The 26,204-nt window shown below is 35.4% G+C and overlaps 1 protein-coding gene across 3 annotated transcripts in view; it reads left to right on the top strand.

Annotated features, from left to right (window-relative positions):
• FAM184A (family with sequence similarity 184 member A) overlaps positions 1-24,457 on the top strand; it is a 120,483-nt gene extending 96,026 nt beyond the window's left edge. Inside the window, exons 10-19 of one of the 3 annotated variants that reach the window (XR_013830837.1) lie at positions 3,034-3,246; positions 5,281-5,410; positions 9,102-9,229; positions 10,593-10,777; positions 11,221-11,367; positions 17,659-17,776; positions 19,741-19,845; positions 22,333-22,535; positions 23,395-23,489; positions 24,127-24,239. Coding sequence is in view for 2 of the 3 variants with exons in the window: in XM_079939502.1 (XP_079795628.1) it covers positions 3,034-3,246; positions 5,281-5,410; positions 9,102-9,229; positions 10,593-10,777; positions 11,221-11,367; positions 17,659-17,776; positions 19,741-19,845; positions 22,333-22,535; positions 24,127-24,208 (1,311 nt within the window). In the remaining variant the exon portion in view is untranslated. Of the gene's footprint in view, positions 1-3,033; positions 3,247-5,280; positions 5,411-9,101; positions 9,230-10,592; positions 10,778-11,220; positions 11,368-17,658; positions 17,777-19,740; positions 19,846-22,332; positions 22,536-23,394; positions 23,490-24,126 lie in introns of all 3 variants that reach the window. The other 2 variants (XM_079939502.1, XM_079939503.1) reach the window with 2 other exon arrangements.
• Positions 24,458-26,204: the final 1,747 nt, after the last annotated feature.

Here is a 26,204-nt window from a genome sequence, read left to right as displayed (position 1 = left end):
GATTTTAAAATAGCCTTAATATTATTTTGGTGTGCTTTCAAAATTAAGAATATAAAAATATATAAACTAAGTATACTTGAACACTAAATTGCATGATAATGTCTTTTTGCATATACTTTATGTTTTCTTGAGTATAGATAATAAAGATTAATCATATATCCTAAAATGAAAAATATTACTTTGGAGTTCTTTCAAGGTAAAGTATATTATGATATAAAATATTTAAGTGTATTTTATTTAAGCTTGAGAGGTTGGAAAGTGTGCTTAGATTTTAAATGTATAACTGTTATATTACTGTGGTACTTCATAATATGTTATAATTCTTGATAAATTTCATCCTTAAATGGTTCAAGTGTGAGTCAAATTATAGTCAAATTAACATGTGGGAGCTCTTTTTGACACAGTGAACTTTTGAAGTAGGTATTTCAGAAAATAAGTTACACTGCTGTGTGGCTTCTTACTAACCTGAGTGCACACTTCATTGGAGGACAGAATCCAAGGCCACTGCTAGCCCATATAGTACCTGTGTACACATCAGAAAATCATGCCCGTTTTCTTTGAGTGGAGACAGATGCGTACCAGGCCAGATAGCGTGGTGAGCAGTTCATTCACTGGGTAGATTAGTCCTCACGTGGCCAGTGGCCAGATAATAGCTTTGACAATATGAGTCATTATTCTACATGTAACAGTAGTCTTTTCCTAATGTTCTCATATGTGTTCTAACAAGTTGTCACCAGAGACAAGGTAGTCATGTGGGTCCCTGTGCTGGGTCTGGGACTAGGGTTGAGCTTGGGAAGAGAGTGGCTAGGTGCCTTCTCTATTTCAAGAACCACCTAGCTGGGAAGAAAATGGCTCTGTCACTTTACACATCAGGGTTCACAAACATTTTTATTGTCTTTTACCCTTTTATGATTTGTTTTTTCTTTGTGGATTGTGTTTAATATTCATTTCAGCCTGATTTTCTTTGCATAAAATGGTAAGAAATCACATAGTATAATTTGTTTTGGTCCTCCTTCTCCACAAATAAGGCTTAGCTGTTGCTTTCTACTGCAGTTTTCACACTTGCAGGGTTTATTTGAGCTGTAAATCAGGAGTGGCCACTGCCATTTAGAGGTGTAGGGAGTTGCATTGCCTGGGGTCAGAGTGTTGCAGTTCACCGTGACTCCAAACATATGAAATAACCTCTGAAATCTTAGGCTTATGTAGAAATTAATAAGTAGAATTCATATAACTTTCAATAGGTAAACTTACTTCTTTGGAAATACGTTAAAACAGACTGAACAGGGCTTCCCTGGTGGCGCAGTGGTTGAGAGTCCGCCTGCCGATGCAGGGGACACAGGTTCGTGCCCCGGTCCGGGAAGATCCCACATGCCGTGGAGCGGCTGGGCCCGTGAGCCATGGCCGCTGAGCCTGTGCGTCCAGAGCCTGTGCTCCGCAATGGGAGAGGCCACAACAGTGAGAGGCCCACATACCGCAAAAAAAAAAAACAAAAAACAGATTGAACATATGTCAGTTGTATCATTTCTCACCGGTGCTTGACCCTTTACACAAAGGCACGTGCTAACCTTTACAACTAATCCTGATGTATAACTTTGCTCAAAACCCTTCCAGACAGCTGTTATCCACCCTAAGCTCACTACAGTCTGTGACTGTTTCCAGCCGCTGACCTCTGACCTCTCCTGTCTTCCAGTTCCTTCTTTCTTTTCTTTCTTATTTTGCATCTCTGGTGATTCTCCACCCTTTCTCTTTCTTTCCCAGGTACCTTCCTTGGTGAGACATGTGAGGCAGACTATATCTGCCTTCCATCAATCGAAAGAAAGTCTTTTCTCATTTACAAAAACTCACTTTAAAGTTCTCTCTTTCCATTAGCTTTCTTGGCCACAGAAACGGTTTTACTTGTGTATAAACACAGTATCTTAAGTTATTTAATGGAACACATTTGACACCTTTTTATCTGGTTCCCTTAAGTTCCCCTTAGCCTCAGACATCTAGAATATGATTGAGTTATCTAGTTTCAAGTTTATAGTTTCCTGTATATTAGAAGAGAAATAAATCAAATAAAAATTTGGTTTCAACAAATGTGTAAATGAACACACACACACACACACACACATACAGATGCATGTATTTTGTGCTTTTAGTCTTTAAAATGGACTTAAATTTAAGTATTTTAAAACACATAGAAGCAATGTGGACATATTAAGGGTGATTTGTCTGTTTTCAAAAGAAGGGACAAATCAGTTTTCCATAGTGAATGAAAAGCACCTGTCATTATTAGAAGGCTGTAAGTGGAGGATTGTGAGGAGTTTGTGATTTTTAAAAAGCTTGAAAGTTTGAAATCCTTTGAATTAAATCAAAATTCAAAAATAAAAACCTTTTTTAATATAAGAATTCTAAATTATAAACTAATAAATCTTTTAAAGAGTAGTTTTTTAATCCTCAAATAATCTTAGCTAGCTTTCATTGAGCACTTACTACGTTGCAGGGGCCATTCTGAGTGAACTGTGTGTAGTAACACTCTCCCCTCTGACACAGCCTGGTGAGGTATTGACAGTGGCAAGTGGCAGAGCTACAATTTTAACTCAGAGCCCACAGTCCTAACTACTCAACTTTGCTGCCTCAAAAATAAGCAGTTTAACTTCTCATACTAGATAGTGTGATTCCGTAAAGTGACCATAACCTAGTAAATACGTTAGCTATCTTTGTTTTTATTTCACATCATGAATTTTTGTTGCAGTGCAGCACAGGTATTTGTTGTATTTTTAAAATGTGGGTTGCAGTGTTCTTTAGAGAGTCTACAAGCTTAATACCACTCAAACAGTCTATTTTTAGGATAATCACTGAAAACAATAAAAGTGGTAATACCTAAAGATTAGTTATCTGTGATATATTATAAAACATTTTAAGTGGACATTTTGTTAAGGCAATTATTTTGCTCTTGTTAGTATCTTTGAAATGTTTTCTTCCTTAGATAGGCAATGTGTGAAACATGCCTTGTATTTATTCTTCTTTGTGTACCATTCTGTGGCATAGATTTCCTTGCTGAAACACAATCTGGAGATGCAGCTTTCCCAGTCTCAGACCTCTCTGCAGCAACTGCAAGTCCAGTTTACACAAGAACGACAACGACTTACACAAGAGCTTGAAGAATTAGAGGAACAGCATCAACAAAGACATAAATCTTTACAAGAAGCACATGTCCTTGCATTTCAAACTATGGAAGAAGAAAAGGAAAAGGAACAAAGAGTAAGTTTAAAGTGACATAAGTTCAAATGTAATCAACAGCGTAATAATTGTTAGCCTTCTAATTTTAGAGTTCATTTTTTGCTCCAAAAAATTATATATTGCTTTATTTGTGTTTTCTAGGCTATGACTTCTTGTAGGGGGTCACAGTAATTAAACACAGACACGAATTATACACTATAGCAGACAAATTTTATTTCTGTTTCCCATGATATTGCCAAGTTCATGATGAAACTAATATACCGTCTGGCTTGTCATATGTTAGCAGTGATGAAATAAATTTAGTTGTAACCACTGTAATCACTTAATACTATCTTGAACTTACAATAGTCTTTCATCAAATTTTTAATTTTTCTCTTTCAGTCTGGATCTACAAAAGACACATGTACCCAAGGAATTTATATTTTTTAATCTCACTTTTTTGTCCCTCATACTTTTTCTTATGCACAGAAGTCACAATGAATCGAAATGGGAGACATTTTAAAATAGTATAGTTCCCTATATACAGCCCTAACAGCTATATGAAAAGTAGTGATACAAATAAATCACTAAAAAAATACTTAAAAAGATACATTATTTGTTTAATTATATGCCAGAGTTGCCCCATATCCATTATTTAGTTCTGTGTTAAAATGTTAGTTTGACATAGCCTTAGTGTGATTAATTTTGGTTTAGTTCACTTCTTAACACTGTATTTTTCAATTTCTTCTGGGGACCTTATGGATAAAGATAAAGATTTGATAGAAAAAGTGTTACTAATTTTCACCATGTATAATTATTACAGTTATTATTTGGGTATAGATACTATTTTAAGAAATGGTATGTTATTTAAAGATTGTTAAAAACAAAAAAGTCATATTCTTTTAAAAACAACTCATTTGCCTGTACAATAAGTTGCAGTCTATTGATCTTATCCAGAAAATCAAGGAAGTTCCTTTGGTTAAAAATTCGACCTGTTCGCATTAACTAAATAATCTATTCATTGGATTCCATTTGTGAACTGTGATAACTTGTAAGCTTTCACATCAGTGCTTTAATTTTACACATTCAGTCTTTTCAAAACTGTAATCATTTTTCAAAAGAAATCGGAACTGGCAGTTTTATTGTCTGTCGTTAGGTAGCCAAGCTTACCTGAGTCATGTTGTCTCTACGAGAAGTCCTTTATTTTTACCTGTATCCAAAGGAACTTATGCTGTACGTTTCAGAAAGGACATAAGTAGTCAAATAATTTTTAAAAGCAGCATTTTAGAGTAGTGGTTGAAGAAACACAGCCCTAGTTAGAATGTGGTATCTTTCTCAGAAACCTTTCATGTTATAGATTATAGTAAGGAAAACCCTTCCTGGCTGAGTGCTACAGTTCACTCTAAACTTGAAGTACCCTGAGCTCTGTTTTTTTTCTCTTGTGGCCATATATCTTCTCTTCGTCTTGGCCACGTGTAGTGTGTTCTCTCTGGCTAGGCTTTTAAAATTAATCATATGAAGGGCTTTAGTTCACTTTTCCAGCTGCCTCCTCTAGCTTTTGCTTCTGTTCACAAATGCAGGAGCAAAGAATGACTACAGAAAATAGCTACAAAAATTTTGTTAAGGTTGGAGTAGGAAAAGCCCTCATCTCTCTTTTCCTGATCAGAAGATCTTTTCTGATCTGCCCTCCCCGACCTCTTTCCTAAGTCTAAGTCTGCACACAGAGGAAGTATTCATTCATTTTAGGTGGTTTATGTCCCTTAGCAGCTTCAGAAAACAGCTTTATTTGAAAACTGCCTTCGGTAAAGGGTCTGTATCCCAATTCGAACACTGTATATTGACTCAACCTGATTTCATGATGATTATTCTACTGAAGTGAACCTACTAATTTATTTTCTAATGATGATCATTTATATCTAATATTCATGAAAATGAATTAAAAAGACTTGTTTTCCTCGAATAATAACTGAGTTTTAGTAATTTTTCTATTTTGTTTCCATTTCCTTCCCTATATTCTAGCATAATAATTTGAATATGTTTCTCTCATTCTATGCTCTTGAAAATCATTTACAACAGAAACATTCTGCAGAGCTTCAGTCATTAAAAGATGCACACAGAGAGTCAATGGAGGGCTTCCGGACAGAAATGGAACAGGAACTTCAGACGCTTCGATTTGAATTAGAAGATGAAGGAAAGGCTATGCTTGGTATTTTGAAAAGATTATAATCCTGTCATATTTATTTTTACATCCTTCTAACTTAAAATTCAACAAGAAATCACAAAGTTTTATTCTTAATTTTTGAAACATCAAAATGAACATCTAAGTGTTGTTCATATTTTATTTGAAGTTACTGGGTGAAGGAGCAAGTATGGCAGAGTAGAATGGATAGAACACAAACAGTAAATTGAGGTCCTCTCAACGTTCTCCATACTCTGGCTGTGTGAGCAACACCCAGTGGTGCTTCCATTTGTCAATAAGGGACTAAACGGAGTCAGAACATTCAGGCTTCCCACTATCCAGTGACTGAAAGGAATAGATAAGGATGGAGCCACATGTCTTTAGACTAGATCATCATATTGGGTTTTTTTCCACTTAAGGATTTTGTTTTCATGAGAAAAGTCATGTCTAGGTCTGACTCTTTGTTTGGATATTTTCCAGAATTTTTATTAAATGGACTTTTATCTTTGAGGTATTAAAATTACTATAGTTTTTATAGGAGATCAATTGAGTTTGGAAGAAAAACTGAGTATGTATTTAAAGGATTTTTTGTTTGTTTTTTAGTGTCATTCAATGACTTTTTATTCCTGTCATCTCATTTTCCTTCTGTTTGTGTTTTTTTCCAAATTCTCCTAGTGTTTTTGACGTCTTTTGTCACACCTCAGTGGCACACTCTTTTCCAAGTAAGAATTGAGAAAAGAAGACCAAAGTGTTCTGAATATTTGGGGCCTCAAAGGGAAAACCAGTTGACCCAATTCATCTTCTCTACTATTGCTCGGAGTTCTAGGCCAAGTCGTTATAGCTCTCTCCTCTTCCCGAGGAGAGGTAAAAATGGGCGAAGTGTTGGAACTTGTATCCACTGAAACATGATTTAAATACATTTGTCTTTGTAGACAAAAGACTTTTTGTGGTTTCTTAAACTTTCTATTTTGAGATAATTGTAGATGCACATGAGATTATAAGAAATAGCACAGAGAGATCGTCTGAACCTCTTACCCAGTTTCCTTCCATGGTAACATTTTCAAAACTAAAGTGCATGTCACAGCCAGGGTGTTGACATTGATACTGTCAAGACACAGAACATTCCCATCACCATGGTATCCCTGCTGCCCGTTTATAGCCACATGTACTTCACTCCCTGCCCCCACCATTAATCTCTTCTCCATTTCTATAATGTTGTCATTTTAAGAATGTTGTGAATGGAACTGTACGATACGTAGCCTTTTGAGATTGGCTTTTTTCACTCAGCATAATTCTCTGGAGATTCATGCAGGTTGTTGCATGTATCAATAGTTTGTCCCTTTTTATTGCTAAGTAGTACTTCATGGTATTGGCCTACCATATTTGTTGTCCTTTACCTACTGAAGGACATCTGTGTGTTTTCAGTTGTGTGCAAATTTAAGTTTTTATTTCTTTGGGATAAATGCCCAGGAGTTGAGTTGCTGGGTCATGTGATAATGGTGTGTTTAGTTTTTTAAGAAACTGCCACTGTTTTCCAGAGTGATTATTCCATTTTACAGCCCCACCAGCAATGTATGAATGATCCAGTTTCTTCACATCCTCACCAGCATTTGATGTTGTCATTATTTTGTTATTTTAGCCATTCTGGTAGGAGTGTAGTGATACCTCATTGTGAATTTTACTTTGCATTTCCCTAATGGCTAATGGTGTTGAACATTCTTCCATGTGCTCTTTTGCCATTTGTGTATCTTCTTTTCCAATTGTATTGTTTCTATTTCTACACACACATCTATGGCTTCAATGGCCATCTGTTGTGCTTGTGACTCCAAATATGTATTTCTAGACCAATCTGCTTTCCTTGTGAATTAGATTTATATTTTTTACTGCTTATTACACTGTTAGATATTCTAACTCACACTCTGTTTTAAAATATTAGCTCACCATCTCCCTCAGGTCTAAAATATATTTCCATTCCCATACCTCCCACTTGAATTTATGATATCACTGTTTACTGAGTTGCCAAAACCACGAATCTGGGAGATGCATTCAACCTTTTTTCTTTTGCTTGCATGTCGTGTTAGTCCCTCCTCTTAAATATTCTCTGTATCTATTTCCTCTTCTTTCATCCTTTCGCCACCCTTAATTCAGGGTCGTATCATTTCTCACCTGGATTATTACCGCAACCTTCTTGCTGATCTTTCTTCCCACGGTCCATTCTCCAAACTCCAGTTGGGTTAATTTTTTAATTTTTTTTTTTGCGGTACACGGGCCTCTCACTGCTGCAGCCTCTCCTGTCGTGGAGCACAGGCTCTGGATGTGCAGGCTCAGCGGCCATGGCCCACGCGCCCAGCATCGGCAGGCGGACTCTCAACCACTGTGCCACCAGGGAAGCCCCAGTTGGGTTAATTTTTGCAAGACTCAAATCTCACCATGTGACTTCCCCACTTTAAATCCTTCAGTGATTCCTCATATCCTTCACCAGGTCCTGTCAATTTTTCCACTGAAGCAGCCCTTAACAGCAGGGGAAACTGAATTTATGCTGTACATGAGGGTCTCGGGAGGAGCCTAAGTTGACTTGCTACAAGCACAGCATTTCTTTGAAGTCTCATGTTTCAGCTTTGAAATTTGTAACTTGTATTTTACTCATATATTCAGTGTTAACATTAAAAACAGTGGCTTTTCCAAAAATCTTCATGTAAAATTCATGTTTTGGAAGATGATCATGTGTACTCTGAAAGTCCCTCAGGCACACTGCCACACACATCTTAGTTTGAGGACCATGAATGTAAACATGGAGTGAAAATCATTTTGTACTAAAGCTTTCTCAGGCTGGGCTCCATTTTCTTTCCAGTATGACCACTTGCTCTGTGGGTGCCTGCCATACCAAACTTCTTATAGCTTGTCTGACAGAGCGGGTTCTTTCTGCTTTTGCATATGTTACTCCTTCTTCCTGAATGCCTTTATCTTTCTCCACTTGGAGAACCCCAGCTCAGTCTTTTAGACTGTGTTACTGTGACAATTCCTTTGTTGATAGCATTCCCAGTTTCCCTCTCCTAGGAAATCTGGGTTCTTACACCACCCTGCTTTCATTATAACTGAAACACTGTATTTCATTATAATGTTCATCTCTGATATCCCACCTAATTCCTTGATGCCCTTCCCTCTAGCCTGTGCAATTATAAGAACAGGGTCGTATTTTATTCTCCCATAGTATAGTACCTGGCATTCAGTAAGTGTGGATTGTATGAAATAATCTCAAATTCAGATAAAAATAATGACTTCGAAATCACTAAGAACAATCACCAGACAGTGCTTAACATCTTTGAGGGATATCATGGAAGAAGTCTTACGTGTGTGGGAAGTTGCCTCCTAAATATACGTTATAGTACCATTCAACCCTAAAATGTGTTATTCTACTAGTGAGTGAGAAGAGTTAAAAATTTCCTCTCCATTAGCACCTTACTTGCAAACTGAAAACATATATAGAAAACCTTGATCCATTTGAGCAGCTGAAAATTTTCTTACCCTCTTCAAAGCCAGATGACCTCTAAATTTATATTTTATGATAGTATGTAGTATTTTAAGAGGCATAGACAATCCTATGATATTTTAATGGGAATATGTGTCCTAATTTTAAAAAGTAATACTCTTTTATGATGTTTATCTAAAATACTAATATTTTAAAAATACACTAAATCTTTTTTTCCTTGGATTCCAGCTTCTTTACGCTCAGAACTAAACCATCAACATGCAGCTGAAATTGAGTTGTTACGGCATCATCATCATCAAGAATTGGCCGCTGCTAAAATGGAATTAGAGAGAAGCATAGATCTCAGCAGAAGACAGGTGAAGAACATTCTGTTCTGTGATGTCTTAAATAAATGTGAATAGACTTGAATGTTCACAATTTTCTGAAAATTATTTTGTAATAACTAGTATTTTCACTAGTAATTATTTACTATCTATATTAAAGAGTTTTATTTTTAAAGGGAGTTAGGTAATTCAGCTTTAGTATAATGGTCAGTTTATTTTATGACCTTTTAATTGAATATTTTGAATTTTATTTGCATCTTGAATGAACAATGAAATGTAAATAATACAGAGTGAAAACAGAATACTATAAAACAGCAGTGTCTGTCCAGTAGAACTTTCCATGATGAGGGACCTCTTCTGTATCTGTGCTATCCACTATGATAGTCACAAGCCAAATATGTCTAGTGTGACCAAGGACCTGAATTTTTAATTAAATTTTACTATTTAATTAATTTCAGTTAATTTAAACAGCCATATCAGATAGCACAGCTGTCGAAGTAGCAGGTCCTTAGGAAAAGAAGATAATTTATATGTCCATCTCACTAGCACAGCTACTATTCACACTTTTTAAATTTTGCTCATTAGCCAAGTGTACTTTCTTTAATTAGATGGTTTGTGATCCTGAATGTATGTCTGGATGAATGGATTTCTAGTCATAGTACAATGAAGGCTATTCCCTGTTTATTAGTTTATTACTTATGACTTTCACTTTGTTAGTCTTCAAATATGTTAAATGATCAGCTCAAATTTTTCTTCATTACTAGAAAGTTTTAAATGAGCCACCTTATAACCATGGAGGGAACTTATATTCTCTCCAACTAGGCTGCTGCTGAAATTGACAATGTCTAGGCCTGCAGAATTTGCAGAAAACAGTGACTTGTAGGAAAGTGGAAGGGAGCTTATCTGTCAGACAGGATAACTACTAGATCGGCATGAAGCAGACAAAGTCTTCTAAGCAATGGGATGTGTATATACTGGGATGGCCTCCATAGATGCAGGTCCTTTTAAATTAAAGGATGATGGCAGCAGCATTTTACTGCAAGACCATGTAACTTATTGAATACTTAAGAGCCCTGTATTCTAATATCGGCTCTGCCATTGATTATAGATCATCCTTGGACAAATCATCTCTTGGGTATTGGTTTCTTCAACAGTAAAATGAGGGAGATGTGCTTATATGGTCTTTTGGGTCCCCTGTGGCCCTGTGGCATCCATATAAACACTTCTTGTATATTGATTATGAAAATAGAGGAGGCCTCGAGGTTTCCTTCTTTCAGCAGTTTGCTTTTGAAGCAATGTCAGATTTACGTTTGACATTCCAGTATGTCATTTTCTTTCCCTTAAACACAGAAAGTAAATATGCAGAAAACTTTTAAAAACTATTTGTATTTTTCAGAGTAAGGAGCACATGAGTAGAATAACAGATCTACAAGATGAAGTAAGGCACAGAGAGCATCACATCTCAGACTTGAATAAGGAAGTACAGCACCTTCATGAAAATATCAATGCCCTAACCAAAGAATTGGAACTTAAGGGAAAAGAAATTCTCAGGATAAGAAGTGAATCCAACCAACAGATGAGGTATGCCTTCAGTCACCACAGAAGGAATTTGCAGTGTTACCTGAAAGACTGTTGCAATGGTATTTAGCAATACATGCCTATTTTTATGACTAGATAGCCTTCTAGTAAGATATTGAGGACCACTTTTTACTTTATTTGTTGCCTATGTTATAATTTGGATGTAGAAGAAATGTTTATATTTTGAAAGATGTATATACATTCACTAACTTTGGAAATTGTATGTAATTAACTAAAATCTTTTAAAAATGTTATTTTAAAAAGCATTAAAGGAGACAACTTTAACAAGCTAGAAGATTAGAGCAAAGTAAGTACTTTACTTTAGGCTGTTTCCACTAATTTTCTGTATATTATACCTAAAACCATTTCAAATCTGTTAGAATATAGAAAGTTTTGAAAGCTCGATTTCAGAATAACGTTTTCTTAACTAAAAATAAATTAAACAGGTTGCATGAACAAGATTTAAACAAGAGACTTGAAAAAGAGCTGGATGTCATGACAGCAGACCACCTCAGAGAGAAAAATATCATGCGGGCAGATTTTAATAAGACTAACGAGCTACTCAAGGAAATAAATGCAGCTTTACAAGTGTCGTAAGTCGCATTATATTAAAGAAAATTCATGTGTGGACAATAAACTGAGGAGCACTGTGTCTAACCTCAGATTAGCTAGACTTTTGAATCTAATTAAATGATATTTTTAAAAGAAAACTTAAGTGCTATATTTACAGATGGTAACTGCAATATGATGTATTCTTTAATTACAAGAAGGCAGTTGAACAATTATGTTTTATCAACTGCTACTGCTATGGTTCTACTAGGACAATATGTGTCCAAAGACTGTCCCTCAGGATCATGAACCTATCATGCCGTGGTGAAAACTCAAAAGATACCCATTATATAGTGTTAAGTAAAAAAGAGCATATTGTGACCAATGGGGTTATTATGATCCTATATATACACTAATAATACATATTTTACAAAAGTATCAAAAGATGTTGAAGAAACAAATACAAATTTTAATGGTAGTGATTCCATCTGTGGACTGGATTAGGAGGTATTGGAGATGGAGAAGAGCAAAAACTTCCTTTTTATTTTATATACTCTACTTACACATTGTTTGAATTCCTACAACAAGCATTTGATTGTTTTATGATTTTAAAAATCAATAAATGTAAAACATCACAAAGTTAGTACTCATATATAGTAGCTCCAATATCATTAAAACCCAAAGTTCTAATTATTGCTTTATGTTTTAAAAAATATTTAATAGCCCCTCTCTTTCCTACACACTTATTTATAAACTTCTATAGCTAATGCACCTGGCTTCACTCCATCTCTGTGGCCTAAACTGTGGTCCAGTTTAAGTTATCTCAGAAATAATTTACTCTAAGCTGCTGCAATGGTTTATTCACTTCAGTCTCTCCTCTTCCAATCAATTAAAAAGCCTTCATAAAAAAATATAAATATCTCCATATACTTCAATAAAGTCAAAATAGTGACTTATTCCCATTACCCTCAGTGTCAAAGTCAAACTTAAAGTCTTAGCTCCAGCGTGCCGTCTCCTGCCTCATCCCACAGTCACCCGTATTCCCTGTCTGCTACCTTTGTGTCAGCCACACTGACGCTCACAGTTTCCTTCTAAGAGTCTCCTGTGTTATCCTCTACAGTCTAGAATAAGCTTCTATGTCATTCCTACCTATTACCTTCCTCCAATCTAAAAATCATCTTGCATTTCATCCATTTAACCAGCTAAGCCTCCCAGTAAGTCTTGTTAAATTTGTACCACATATGCCCACATTCACTTCAGCTGAAACAGAAAACAGACCCCCCCCCCCCCCAAGTCACTGGCATTTACTTCAGAGGCCTCTGAGGTGAGGTGTTCTTTCTAATGGACACATACAGAATTTTCACATCAGTAGGCACTCAATGAATATTTCACAAATAAAATCTTTGAGGATTCCCTATAATATTTACCACTTCATAAAGTTACCCTTGAAATGGTAAAGAGACTCATGAGGTCATTTCCCCAGTCACAGTGATTCTGGGTGTTTGCAGGTATTGGGGGTAATTTTTAAACCTTGTGGGCTGCAGTAAGAGCTTGCACACCTGCCGTGTCGAAAAGCTCATAATCTCAGGCATTTTGCAGAGATGAGTTACAGTGAACCCCAGTGACCACAGTGTTGTTTATCAGGCAGAGGCTAAAATCCTGGTATCCCCCTCTTCATACTCTGAGAAAACATGCTCACAGAAAGAATAACCTCTGTCCGTGTGTCCGGTCTCCTTAGGAATGTTACGTTACAAAGAGTAAGGGTTATATCTTTGTTTTTACTTTATTCCGTTTTTTATGGTTTTGCGCATTATGAACTTTCAGTAGATAGAAAATAATTTAGTATTTTAATATTCATTTTTAATCAAAGGATTAGTGTGACTCATAAGTCAAATATTTTATCTGTTTTTCTAGATCTACCATTTGTTTTCTACTTCAACTAGGTCTATGCTAACCGACCATATTTCTTTCTTCACCTGCTGTCATTATGTAATTAACCTCTAGTCTTAGGTATCTACTCATTTAGTTAAAAACAAACACATATACAACTGTATTTAGGCTAGCAATGTCTAGTAGATTTTTCTGTAATAACAAAAATGTGCTGTGTCTGCTCCGTCCGGTATAGTAGCCTCTAGCCACGGAGGCTGTTGAGCACTTGAACAGTGGCTGGCGCAACCAAGGAACTGAATCTTTAACTTCATTTAATTTTAATTAAGTTAAATGTAAATAGCCACATATGGGCTAGTGGCCTCCATATTGAAAAGCACAGTTTTAGACAGGTGGATATTTCTGGCGCATATCCTCAGATGCAGCCTGCTGGGATCTGCTGAATGGTTTGGATTTAAACAGATGGAAAGCAGGGAGGGTCCATTCCAGTTTAAGGAACTGGGGAGAACAACTTTTGAACTACTCTCAGCCTGTTTCAGAGAACTAAGGGTACCCTACTGAAGTTCCTAATCAACTGCATGCTGACTTTAAAACTTCAAAATCGGCAAAGCCCTGTGGATTCTTGGCAGTGGGTATGGTGGAGGGACTGGAGGGGCACGGGTCAGCCTGCCACCTGAAGCCTGCAGCTGCGGGGCCTCTGGAGCAGCTGGACATTTCTTCTGTCCCTGCCCCAAACCTTGTTGGACTCCAGGGAGATGAAATGGGGACAAAAGTTTAAAGGAGGGACCGTACCCTCTAAACATCGTTGAAATGGTGGTAAGAGTTCTGTGTCTCTTACGGAATTATTACTAGAAATCCTCTAGTGCTGGGTATTAAAGTCTACTTAGGTTTTCAGATATGCTACAGAAATTGTTTTATTTTCTTGAGTGGTATAGTATCTTAGTAAAAACATTGTATCTAAGAAATATGTCGTGTTTTTTGTTTTAGAAGCAAATGAGGATGGGCTGTTTTAAAGAACTTTAAGCTAAATGTAAATATACACAGAACTTGGAGTCGTGGCAGATCTTTATTATGCACAAAAGGTAGTTTGGTTCAGAGATTATTATTGTTTAGGGTTATTTTACCTTAACTTCTCACTGTACTGAAGCCAAAAGGTAATTTCTTATTGGGGGAAACATTTGAATTTCTGTACTTGGACTTTAAGTAGGTCAGTAATACCTGATTAAAAAGAAGCTCTCCACCACACCAGAATTACTTATTCCTTAAAAGTTGTTTGAGTTTTTTAAATCTATAATACCCTAATAGTTATAATAATACCCTAATACCATACAGCTTATTTTCATAATCTTGTGAGGTAAGGATGAAGTCGTTCTATTGTCACAAGTCTGAATCTGTGCCTGTAATTTATGGGAAAGAGAAGTTTGACGTTAAGCTGCTTGAATTACTATATTTCCTTTACCTTAAGGCTGTAGGAGATAGTATACTAGAGTTCTTTCATTTTATACAATTAAAATTCTAAAATAGATATGACTATTTTAGAATTTAGTCATATTTTAGAAATTAGTCATTAGTGACTAATAATACTGTTGTTTGGCTCTAAAATCTCAACTTACTGATTTTTTTTTGTCATTTATTTTAAAAGTGTGGAAGGACTATCAACTGGGAAACTTTTTTATACAGCTTTTTATGCATTCATATTTTTGGTTTGTGTTATCCATGAGCCGTAGACACTGACCTATATATTCTCAGAGCCAAAAAAAAAAAAAAAAAAATCAGGGCGTGCGTGCCTGGGGAGAATCAAGCAGTGACCCTAATTAGTAATTTTATATGTTCTACTTCTGTCTGTCCTCTCTTTGTGTTACTTCTAATGGGAATCTGTATTTTGAGTAAAAGTCTGTATGTACTTGTGTGGTTCCCTCAAGGCAGTTATTTCCCAGGCTTTAATCCTTCCTATACAGCCTTTGGGAATTTGGTCATTTCTGGCTACCTATGATATTATTGTCTTAATATTTTTAATCGACTTGTTTTAACTTAATCAACTTTTCCTGTTAAATTTTTAACTCTGCAGTAAAACCATTATTACTACTGAAAAATTTCACCCATTATTCTAAATAGAAGTTAAGCCATAACTATATAAATGTGACTTCTGTGAAAATACAACAGTGTTATTAGATCCTGGCTAGCACTGATGCTTGAGGCCTGCCTGAGTGCTGTGAAACAGCGTAATAAGCATATATGCTATGAAGACCAGTCAAGATACACAGAACCTAACAGACTTTCTCCTTGTGGTCAGAAAGATTAAAGGAGAACAAACTAAACTGTCTCCTGTATCACTAGTCGTTCACACCTAGTCTTTGGGAAGCAGCTGGCTTAGAGAGTTGAGTGGGGCAACTGAAAGGGAAAATGTTGACTGCCGGGTGTTGGCCTGAATGGGCTTCAGAAGAGGACGAAGTGTGCTTCCCCCATCAGGATTTTGAAAGACTAATAATTCTTGGAATATGTTTGCAGGTTAAATCTACATCATATTACTTGTTCTCTCCTTTAATGCTTTCCCATTTGTGTTTATATGGATGTTTCTTCAGTTTAATCAATTATTTTTTTCCTTTTACTATCCAGGTATCTTTTAAAAAATTTTTTGGTGCTGTAAAGGTATTTTGTGGAGAAGATTAACTGATAATAATTTTGTAGGTAAAGAATGTTGAAACTAAACAAAAACATACACTGGAATTTAAGTTCAGAGACCTTTATTATGCAAAAAAGGTGGTTCAGGGATAGTAACTGACTATTTTAGACTCACTTTACCTTAACTTCTCATTGTACTGGAACAAAAAGACATAATAGTTATTGTTTTTTTTTTTTAACTTTACAAATGAAGTACATGTATTTATTTACACCCCAAGAAGATGCTTTCTGAATTTTCCATACTTAAAAGCAACATTCAGAATTATTCTAAGACATCATAGTTTTAAATAAGGCTTTAAATTGAGTTTTTTAGTGACCATTTACTACCAAGTATTTTTGTTCAGCTGCAGGAAACAGTTCAAAAATCTTGTACCTTGTTTTTACTGATAAAGTACTCCAGTGACATCTTGTGGCTACTCTGGTATGAAACGCAAATGCCTTTTTCCACGTTTCTCAAGCTTTTCAAAACCGTTGCCCATAAAATATAAAACTTTGCCCATATAATGCCACATCATGATAAAATGCAAGGTTAGTTTATGTGAGCTCAGTGAATTGTCACAGAAGAACAAAAGTGAAGATAATGAAACTAGCCTCACACTGAACTGACGAAGTCCCAACTGATCCTGAGAGTCACTCCCTAACCCCACACTTCCTCTCCCTCATACCTCCCTACTTCCCAGATTAGAACTTTAGCCGTGGGGCTGGGTAGGGAGCCAAAAATGTTATCTCCAAGTCTTTGGCTTGAGCTGAGTTAGTGGAATTTACTAAAAGTACTCAAATGCACAGATTCTGGTATGCCTCTGGAACTGGAGGGTGGGAGTGGATCACTGATACCTAGAGGATAGATCATCTAGAAGTTACTTAATATTTGTTGACTGAATAAATTTTTCTGTGACTCTTCATTAACCATAATTTTGTTGAGCTTAGTTTATTCTTCGTATTTGGAAAACAAGTTTTAAGATTGTTCTAATTATTTGAATTTTCTAAAATCGAGAGTGCTTTTTTTCAAACTACACTAGCAGTTTCCATTTGCACCCTCTTCATTCTGCCCTGTGCTATATTCTTAGACTCTGCAGGGTCCATGGCACCTCTGCTCATAAAAAATGGCCTCTATTCTAGAGTCTTCAGTGGCATTTAGTTCTATTACCTTCTCATTTCATTCAGGGCAGAACAGGCCTAGAAGGAAATATGATTCTTCTTTTATCTGATGAACTGGGTTTTTTTTTTTCCAGTTTATATATTCAGTGTATTAACTGATATGCAGAATTTGTAAACTGCATTTCCCATAAACCAGGAAAGAATGATGTCATATGTGTGTGTCCTTTGTACCCCTTTCCTCTGTATCTTCTGTCCTTTTTATATATGTTAACAAACTTTATGTCATCACACAATATTCATATATGTGGTAAGTTCTCCTAATAGTAAGCCTACATTTCCAGCATCAAGCCTGCATTGCTAGGTTAGTATTATTCAGTATATTATTTCTTCTACAGAGCATACCTCACCTCATTCCCATATACACTTAAATGACTTAAAAATGAGTGAATTCTTCCAAAGTAATCTGCAAAGCCTTTAATAACATCATCTGCACTTGGAGAGCCTTTCATAACACTACCTCTTGAGGCAATCATGTTATTATGCTTACAAGTTTTAACGGAAAAAGTTTGATTTTAAATTTTTGTGTGTTCAACTGAACCAATTTGAAAAATATAGGCATCGCAAAAGAATGTCTGCATCATATCAATGAAAGGTTTTCTTGTTTTTAGACTAGAAGAGATGGAAGAAAAATATCTAATGAGAGAATCAAAACCAGAAGATTTACAGATGATTGGAGAATTAAAAGCCATGCTTACAGAAAGAGATCAGGTCATAAAGAAACTAATGGTAAGTTGTTTGGGTTTGGGGGGTAGGGGGTTCTGGTGTAACCATGTTAGTAATCTGTAGACTGTTGATTGGGAAAACATGAGAAAATATTTTTAAGTAATGCTAAACAAAAGTTGAAAGTACAAAATCTATGTATTGTGATTGAACGTTTATTAAAATGTTTATGAATGAGGATAAGAAATACAAAGTAATTTTAAATTTGGTATTATGGTAAGGAGATTGTGTCTTTTTTCAGTAATTTTTAAAAAGAAATACTTTTTAATACATATTGAATGTTTAATAATATGTTATTGCCAGTGTACAGTTAATATACTATTGAAGTGTGTGTGTGTGTATTGTACATGTAGAATTAGAATTGGATGGGAAAGAACGGTCAACACATACATGCACAAGCCTGCATTGCACACTTCCAGTTAGTCCTGTTAACTTCCTAAAGTGTGTCCCACTAAAACCTGATCCAAAGACATACTTCATGGAAAAAGGATTCTATTTTCTTAGGGTTCTAGACTAAGAAAAGCTACAGGCTCTGTCTTGAGAGTCTCAGTGCACACTGAGATGTTAGCGGCTCTGAAAAGTCCATCAGGGAAGAAAATACAGATTTTACAATAAATACACTGCCTTCATTAAAGTCATTATTCCTCAAGAATTAAAAAAACACAGATGTTTTAAAATAGATAAAACATTTCAGAGTCTTCTAAAATTATATGACCTGATCAATAATTAAAATATTGCTTTTTACTGCCACTAACAAATAAAAATCAGTAAAACTAGAAATAGAGTGCTAATCATTCTGTTTACTCATTGATCTCTTCATGAAAACTTTGGACATTAGCATGCAAAGAGAGCCTAAGAGCATTTATTTCTGAAGTCCTTTTTCCTTAACATATTTATTTCTCTTAGCATTTAGGAAAGCCATCCTGTTGTATGGGACTAGAAGTTCCTGCCAAAAAGCAACAGGTAGTTGATTGGGGTTCATAGATGGAACCCAGGAGCAGGCATTGGAAAGACAGAATATGTGCTACTTCATCCCAATAACCACCCAATTTTCCAAGCTTTGTGAACATGAGCACAGGCATCATAGCTTGCTCTGTCTCTATCTGACAACAGTAGAGTCATGAAAAATTACCTTATATTCTACATGTGAAATTAGCAAATGTATTACTACGTTTCATCTATGGTAGAAATAGCTGTTGATTTTCCAATTCTAGCCAGGGAATGGTCTACACTCTTCTCACTACACCCTAAGTCTGTGGACTGTGAGGCACATGGGCTGAGATTAATGATGGTCAGTGGTAACTAGGAGGGGGTTGAAAATCTAGTTCTCCTAGAGCACACAACCCTGCCTTTCACACACACAGTGATCCATTCACTTATGTGTTTACTTCCTACACATAGGAAGTCTGGTTGTTCAGTTAGCACCTGTTGGTGAAGCCAAAGGCAAAGGGTTTATCTCTGCATGGGCCATTCACTTTTTCTCTGTTCTGTGGTTACCATTGCTGTAATACATTGACGTCTCACAGAGGAGATTAGGCAGATCAAATACTTTTCCAGTACTCAAGCATAATGATATACCATAGTGCCATCTTCATGTCTGGAAACAACTCAGCCATGCACAGAGCAGCTCCATGAATGCAGGTTAAGCCTGCTCAAAATGCACAGTCAGCCCTCTGGAAAAGAGATGGGCCAAATAAAACATTTAGCTCTAGCCTTGGAGGGAAAAGGTATGAAAGGGTAGAGAAGAATCCCGGAGCACAGGGTTTGAAATGTGTTGAAAACTCACCCACCAGCAGACTTTAAGATTTCTAAGATTTCTAGACCTGACAGGTCTAGAAATCTTTGAATAAGGTATATAAATTTTCATTCAGGTTTTATATTAAATTTTGAATGAAATGGCATTTATACAATGAAATTTTTAAATATTCAATAGAAAATGTTTAAGAAATGTTTGTAATTCTTTTTTATAGGAGGATAATAAATTTTATCAGCTGGAATTAGTCAATCGAGAAACTAACTTCAACAAAGTGTTTAACTCAAGTCCTACTGTTGGTGTTATTAATCCACTGACTAAGGTATGTGCTGTAAACACTGTAAAATAGGAATATGGTTTAAAACTTGATTAAAATTTTTATAAAATATTAAGAGCAGCAGAAGATAAAGCTTCCAAAAATGTTTTCTTAAATTTAATAATCTAGGACTAAAATCTATGAATTCTTTATACACTCATTTTCAAATGAGATGCTAATAATATTCATTTATTTGTTGAGAATTCATATTCCTTAAAACAGTATTTTATTAATATTATAAAACCTTGGTTATACCATTTTGTTTTCTTATATCTTAAAAAAAAGAAAACTCACTTCTGAGTCGCTTCAGGATAACTTCTTGTCATTTCCTTAGTGTTCACTGTCCTCTATGGGGTCTTGAAAAGTACCCCAAGCCCTGTATACCCAACAGCTCTCCCTGACTTAAGGCCTGCCATTTAATGGGCCTTGGGTTGGACATGTATTTTGTTGCCCACTAATCTTCAGAGAAGGGCCTTACTTCTCACAGTCTTAATCACCTTTCTTGACAATTAAAATTGAACATGACCTATTCTTACATTTTGTTGCTGTCTTAGGACAGATAGAAGAGCCTTGCAGATAAATGAAATGGACATGGCTAAGTCTTATACATTTTTGTACCCAAGCTTCCTATGACTCCCATCATAGTGCTATAGGTATAGTGAGTACTAAGTAAATATTTGTTCAGTTGCAAAATTTCATCATGTTTTCTATAAGTTACTACAAATTATTCTAGTGAATAAAGCAAGTAATAAAGAATGAATAATTATGTATATGGGCTTTATAGGGATTACATATCTTTTAGCAGGAATCAGTAGTAGAAATAAAAATGCCCATGCTAAAGCTATGTTTTGGATTCAGATTTAATTAATTTGCACATCATATCTAATTTCTCTTAGGCCCTTAGCCAGAAAAATTTCTGCTTTCAAAGCTCATAAAACTTCTCTATTAAGAAGATGGAATCTATCCTTTCTTCACAACTTAAAGTGCTCCAAACTTTAAACTTAAATGTTTATTAAAACAGAATGACTTGAATGATTTGCAAAATGGAATGACTAAAGTCAGGAAACCTATAGCTGTATCTCTGGAGTCCAAAACAGTGTCTGGCACATAAAGGCCTCTCAAAAAAAAAAATTGGTGAATGAATGAATATAGTTTCAGTTTTTAAATTCATTATTTAGGGTGAAATAAGCTTTTAATTAAAAAGCTAGGTTATGAGACTTGTTGAAACAAGATTAGAAATATTTCCTTTTTACCTATTTTATTGGAATTACATTTTAGCCACAAAACCATTACTGTAGAACTTTACCAATGATACTTTTGATTTCTTAAAATAAACCTTAAGTAGGTTTAATTATGCCCTCTCATGACTAAAACAAGAAAATGCTAAAGATACATCTTTGTAAATTAGGGACTCAATTTTCACAAATAATTCTGAAGAAGATATTGTTCTTCCTTTCTTTTTGCAGTTATGCTAAAATAGGCTTCTTTTCAGAGACTTTGTGGTTCACAGAAAATGACAAAGGACAATGTCTAGATAGTTGAGATCATTATAAGCAAAGGAAAAGGACCATCTTGTCTATTAATTGCATTTTTTTCAAACTCTGGAATCATTTTGCAAAAAGTTATTTCATAAATTAGCACACATTTATGTTAATTTTTATTACACAAAGCAAGATGATGTTCATTGAATCTACAGATGAATAGAGACTAAAGTTAATGATTTGAAAGCTGATAGATTTTAATAATCTGAAATTGTATTGCTCTTTTCATCCATCAATTTTAAAGACCAATTAAAAGAAAAAAACATTGATCGCTTTTGTTTTATAACCTTTAATTTTTTTTCAAAGATTGTGAGCTAATGGTGATACTACCAATTAATTGGTAATTGAGACTTAAGTATACAGATTTCATCTTCCCTCTTCAGAGAGATGATGCAGTGAATTTAAAACCAAATTATTTCTCTAGGTCAGCTCTAAGTCTTAGGTAGAAATGTGAGATTTGATTCAAACTACTTTGCCAAGCATTTTCTCAGTCCTTTTATTTTCCAGGCAAGGACTGCCTCCCTTTGACAGATGGCTAAAGTTCACAGACCTCTCTTTTAAAATTATGTTAACTTTTCACCTTCTCCTAATTTTAGCCTAAACCCGTTTAACCTCATGGTATCCATGAGATCTGCTGTTTCCTCCTTTCCCTTTTCCTCCCAATATTCTTTATCCCTTGGCCTTCTTTCCACACCCTCCTCTCCTCCCCATGAACCATTCCTAAACATTTCTTCCTCATTCTTTCTGACCTAGCAGCATGTCTGTCTGTGAGGATTCCATGTAGATAAAGAGCACCTCCAAGGATCCCCAGACCGCACTTTGGGTAACACTGGTTCATCTTAACATCCAGCTTCCGAAATTTTCCCATGCCAAATTTGTATCTTCTATTGTTCCTATTTTCTCATTCGTCCTTATGCAGGGACTGTCCTCACATGTATTATTTTTAATACAGCAAAAGAAGAAGAACAATAAATCACCAACAAACAGGTTTGTGAGTGTTCCCAATCTAAGTGCTCTGGAATCTGGTGGAGTGGGCAATGGACATCCTAACCGCCTGGATCCCATTCCTAATTCTCCAGTCCACGATATTGAGTTCAACAGCAGCAAACCACTTCCACAGCCAGTGCCACCCAAAGAGCCCAAGACACTTTTGAGGTGAGCCCCGTCTCACCAGTGATTTCTTTTCTTTTCTAACTTGAGAAATTTACTTTCTTACATTGCAGAAATCTACTACTTTAAGAACAGCCTAGGAAAAGAAATTTTACTGTGAAATATTTTCAAAATATATTCACCACCTCTCTAGAGAACTCCTTTTTAACTCTGTTAAAAAGATTTTTTGTTTCCTTGTCAATTTTCTAAATGCTTAAAGAGGTACTAATGTAATTCATATGCTTAGACTTTTAATATTTATATTTATGGACCGGTGCTTCATTTTTAGAATTATCACCAGTTTTTCATTAATAATCCATCCCCCTTATTACAGAAATTCAAGATATTTTTTATTTATTAAGTGGCTTTTGTTTCTTATCTGTTTATTTTTCCCTTGCTTATTTATAAATATATATGCACTTATTGCCAAAATAAAAAATATATAAGCTCTGGGAACTTAATGACAGAAGTAGGAAAAAAATTTTATAATTAATATTCCAGTTTTATCTCAGAGTCCTTGAATAAATGTATTAACAAGTAAAATTTGAATGAAATCCAATTGTTTATCCATTAAATAATTAGTCAGAAAGTGCTGTCATTTTGTGCTTACCTTACTATTACTGATCTTGTGCTATTTTAAAATTTATTTTTTGACTTATTCTTACTAAGTCTCAGTGTCACTAGTAATAATCATACAGGTAGACTACTTTTTTTTTTCTAGGCTAAGTGATTAATGACTAGTTAATGACATTATTTTAAATAGAAAAAAATAGCAAGAATGAAAAATAGTCAAATACACCTTTGAATGTGTCTCCTGCTAAATATTTTGTGTTGCTTATTTTCCCTTGTGCATGGGTATGTTCAGGTATCAGTAAGATGCATGTGCATGGGCTCAAGGAACATGACTACTGGAGTTTCCATTACACATTGTTGCGTGCCTTGTAATTTCCCCCAAAGACGGTAGGGATCCTTTTATTTTCTTAACTAGCCCAAAGAATCTTTAGTTAGAGTTAAGATAAGTATAAATTATATAACTTTGAAGATGGAGGGGAAATTGGCATTTTAATGTACTCCTTTCCCCTAGAGTATCTGCTTATGGAATTATGAAAGTTTAATATAAACATACATATATAAAAATATTATACCATGGTTTAGTTACTTAATTTAGTTATAATTAAGGACACATCTGTAAGAAATGCTTGTGTCAGATTCTAAAAATTTTTTTTTTTTTTAATTAACTAAACGAGAAAAGGTGCTGAACAAGAAGAATGTTACCTGGTTCTCTTATTTCCTACAGTTCCTCCTGAACTTTTTTATTCCAAGAAGGTCACCTGACTTTTCTCAACTGTTTGATTTTTTTGTTTCTTGTAATTGTTGTAATGTGGCTCCTCCTTCACGGACTTCATCTGAGCTGCTGCTGCACTCTCATGGAGTGGAGAACACAGTCCAGTGTAGAGGAAGTAGCAGATCTTTAAAATGCATCTCCTAACGTAGGGAACCAGTTGTGGTCATCTGCACTGATGTTTTATGTGCTTTTCCCTTCATTTTGCAAAACAGCTTAATGCTGGGTTACATGTCTCTCTTTTTATGAATTCAGTCCTCCTCAGAGTGAAGCTTCCCCGGTGGCTTCTCCAGATCCCCAGCGCCAGGAGTGGTTTGCCCGGTACTTCACATTCTGAAAGAATTGCTTTGGCACAGTTCTAGGCGGACTGTTACTAAAAGCATGACCTTATGCAGATCGTTATGTGAACAGGGTTTCCTATGTCAGACACGGTGAAAGTATTTGTCTCTCCAATTGAAAATGCCCTGTATTTCCTGTGATATTTATTGGAATCACTCTATAAGGTACTGTATTATGTGTGTAATTATAACAGTTATTTTTATTTGAGATGGGAGAGTCTTTAATCTTTGTAATTATTGCATAATAAATTTTGTTAGAACAAACAGTCTTTCTTTTTTGCTAGTAAGTTTGTTTTAACTTTTAAATACTTTTTAATTCCAGGTAAGACTTGCCAGAAAAAGTTTTACTACAAAATAATCATACAATATTAAATTACTTCAATAACAAAATCAGGACAGGGAAATATAACCTGTTAATTTGTTTCATTTCCGTGTATAACTGTAACTGTGTTCTCTAAGTTTACAAGGCTAGAATGAAAACACGTGGAAATTATGGACTTTCAAGTATATAAAATACTGCCAACTTATTTATATTGTTTTTTAAAATTATTCTGATAGTTGAGAACCTAGGATTTCTAGTACAGCATCTATGCTCAGTGTTACGAAGCCAGCTTGTTAGTTTTCTAAATAGGCAATTTGGTACTGACACATGAACATGGACCCAACTAACCACTATCACATGTTAATGAGACCTTAAGTTTTCAGTCCACCTTGGCAGGCTACTGTATTGTATTCCGTGGCCTGAAAGAGTGCATCCATTTCTAAGAGTGCTAAATATAGTTGACTCAGTAATTATAGTTGACTCAGTAATGTAGATTTTAGAAGAACCTGGGTGAACATGATCTATGAATGATTATTATAATGTTAAAGACCAACTTTTTAAATGATTGTTGTGTGTCAGGCACTGTGCTGAGGGGCCAGTAGAAAGATTATCTCATTTAATCCTCACAAAATCTTCAAGGAATAAACCACTGCATATGAGTATGCATGGCTGGTAGTGTGTTCTTTAAATTATCCTGAGAAAAAGTTCTTATAAAATGTTTGCTTTGAATTTTTTCATCAACTAAGAGATTGAATTTTCCAACAAAAAATGGTTAATGCTTATTTCAGAAAACACAGTTATAAGCTCATTTTCTTGCCCCTAGTTTATACATATCTTATAATTTGGACGTTTATTTACCAAAGATTTGATGATTAGAACTCTTGCAGGTGACTATGGGCATACAAAGATGAACACCTGGCCTCAAGGAGCTAATCATATACTCGCTGAAATAGTTCAGTACCAAATGGTTTTTTACAGCAGTATCAGAAGGGCCACAGTCAGCTCTATGGAGGGTACATTGGGAGTGGAGAAGAGGAAGTGATTGCTGCCTAAGTGGTGGCTACTTGCCTACGGTGTCAAGCTACCTAAGCTGGATATGGAAGTGGTACTCAAGTATAATATTGTATATATATAATATATAATATTGAAGGATGAGTAGGAATTAAACAGCCTCACCTTTGGTCTGTCTGGTTAAGGCACAAGCTGAAACAACAGTCAGGAAGGAGCAGGCCAGCAGCATCCAAAGAACTCAGTGTAATCCTATAGGACCATGGGGCATAATGAGAGCACCTACCTTATATTAGACAGTATAATTTTAACATTTTTAACCCTTCAACCACCCAGATGAAAAACCTGAACTCCTCCTCTTTGTCATCCCCCCACTATACGGACATACATACACACACACAACTCGTAAAGGTTGAAACCTGTACTCTTTATGCTACAAACGGCCTGGAATGCTTAGTAAGGAATTCAACTTGATCCTCTAGTATTTGGAGCAGGTAATAAATAGCATGGTTAGGTTTTAAACTGTTTAGTCAGCATATTGGCCACGATTTGTTCAGAAAATATGGGGACCTGACTAACAGCAAGACCAATTCAAGATTTATTGAATTGGTTCAGATGAGGACTGAAAGGAAGAATTGTTCATGGGAACGGAAATGAGGGAATAA

Source organism: Stenella coeruleoalba (genome assembly GCF_951394435.1).
Source record: "Stenella coeruleoalba genome assembly, chromosome: 12".
Lineage (NCBI taxonomy): Eukaryota > Metazoa > Chordata > Mammalia > Artiodactyla > Delphinidae > Stenella > Stenella coeruleoalba.
The sequence above is the reverse complement of the archived record's forward strand: the minus strand, read 5'-3'. Positions and strand labels throughout refer to the sequence as shown.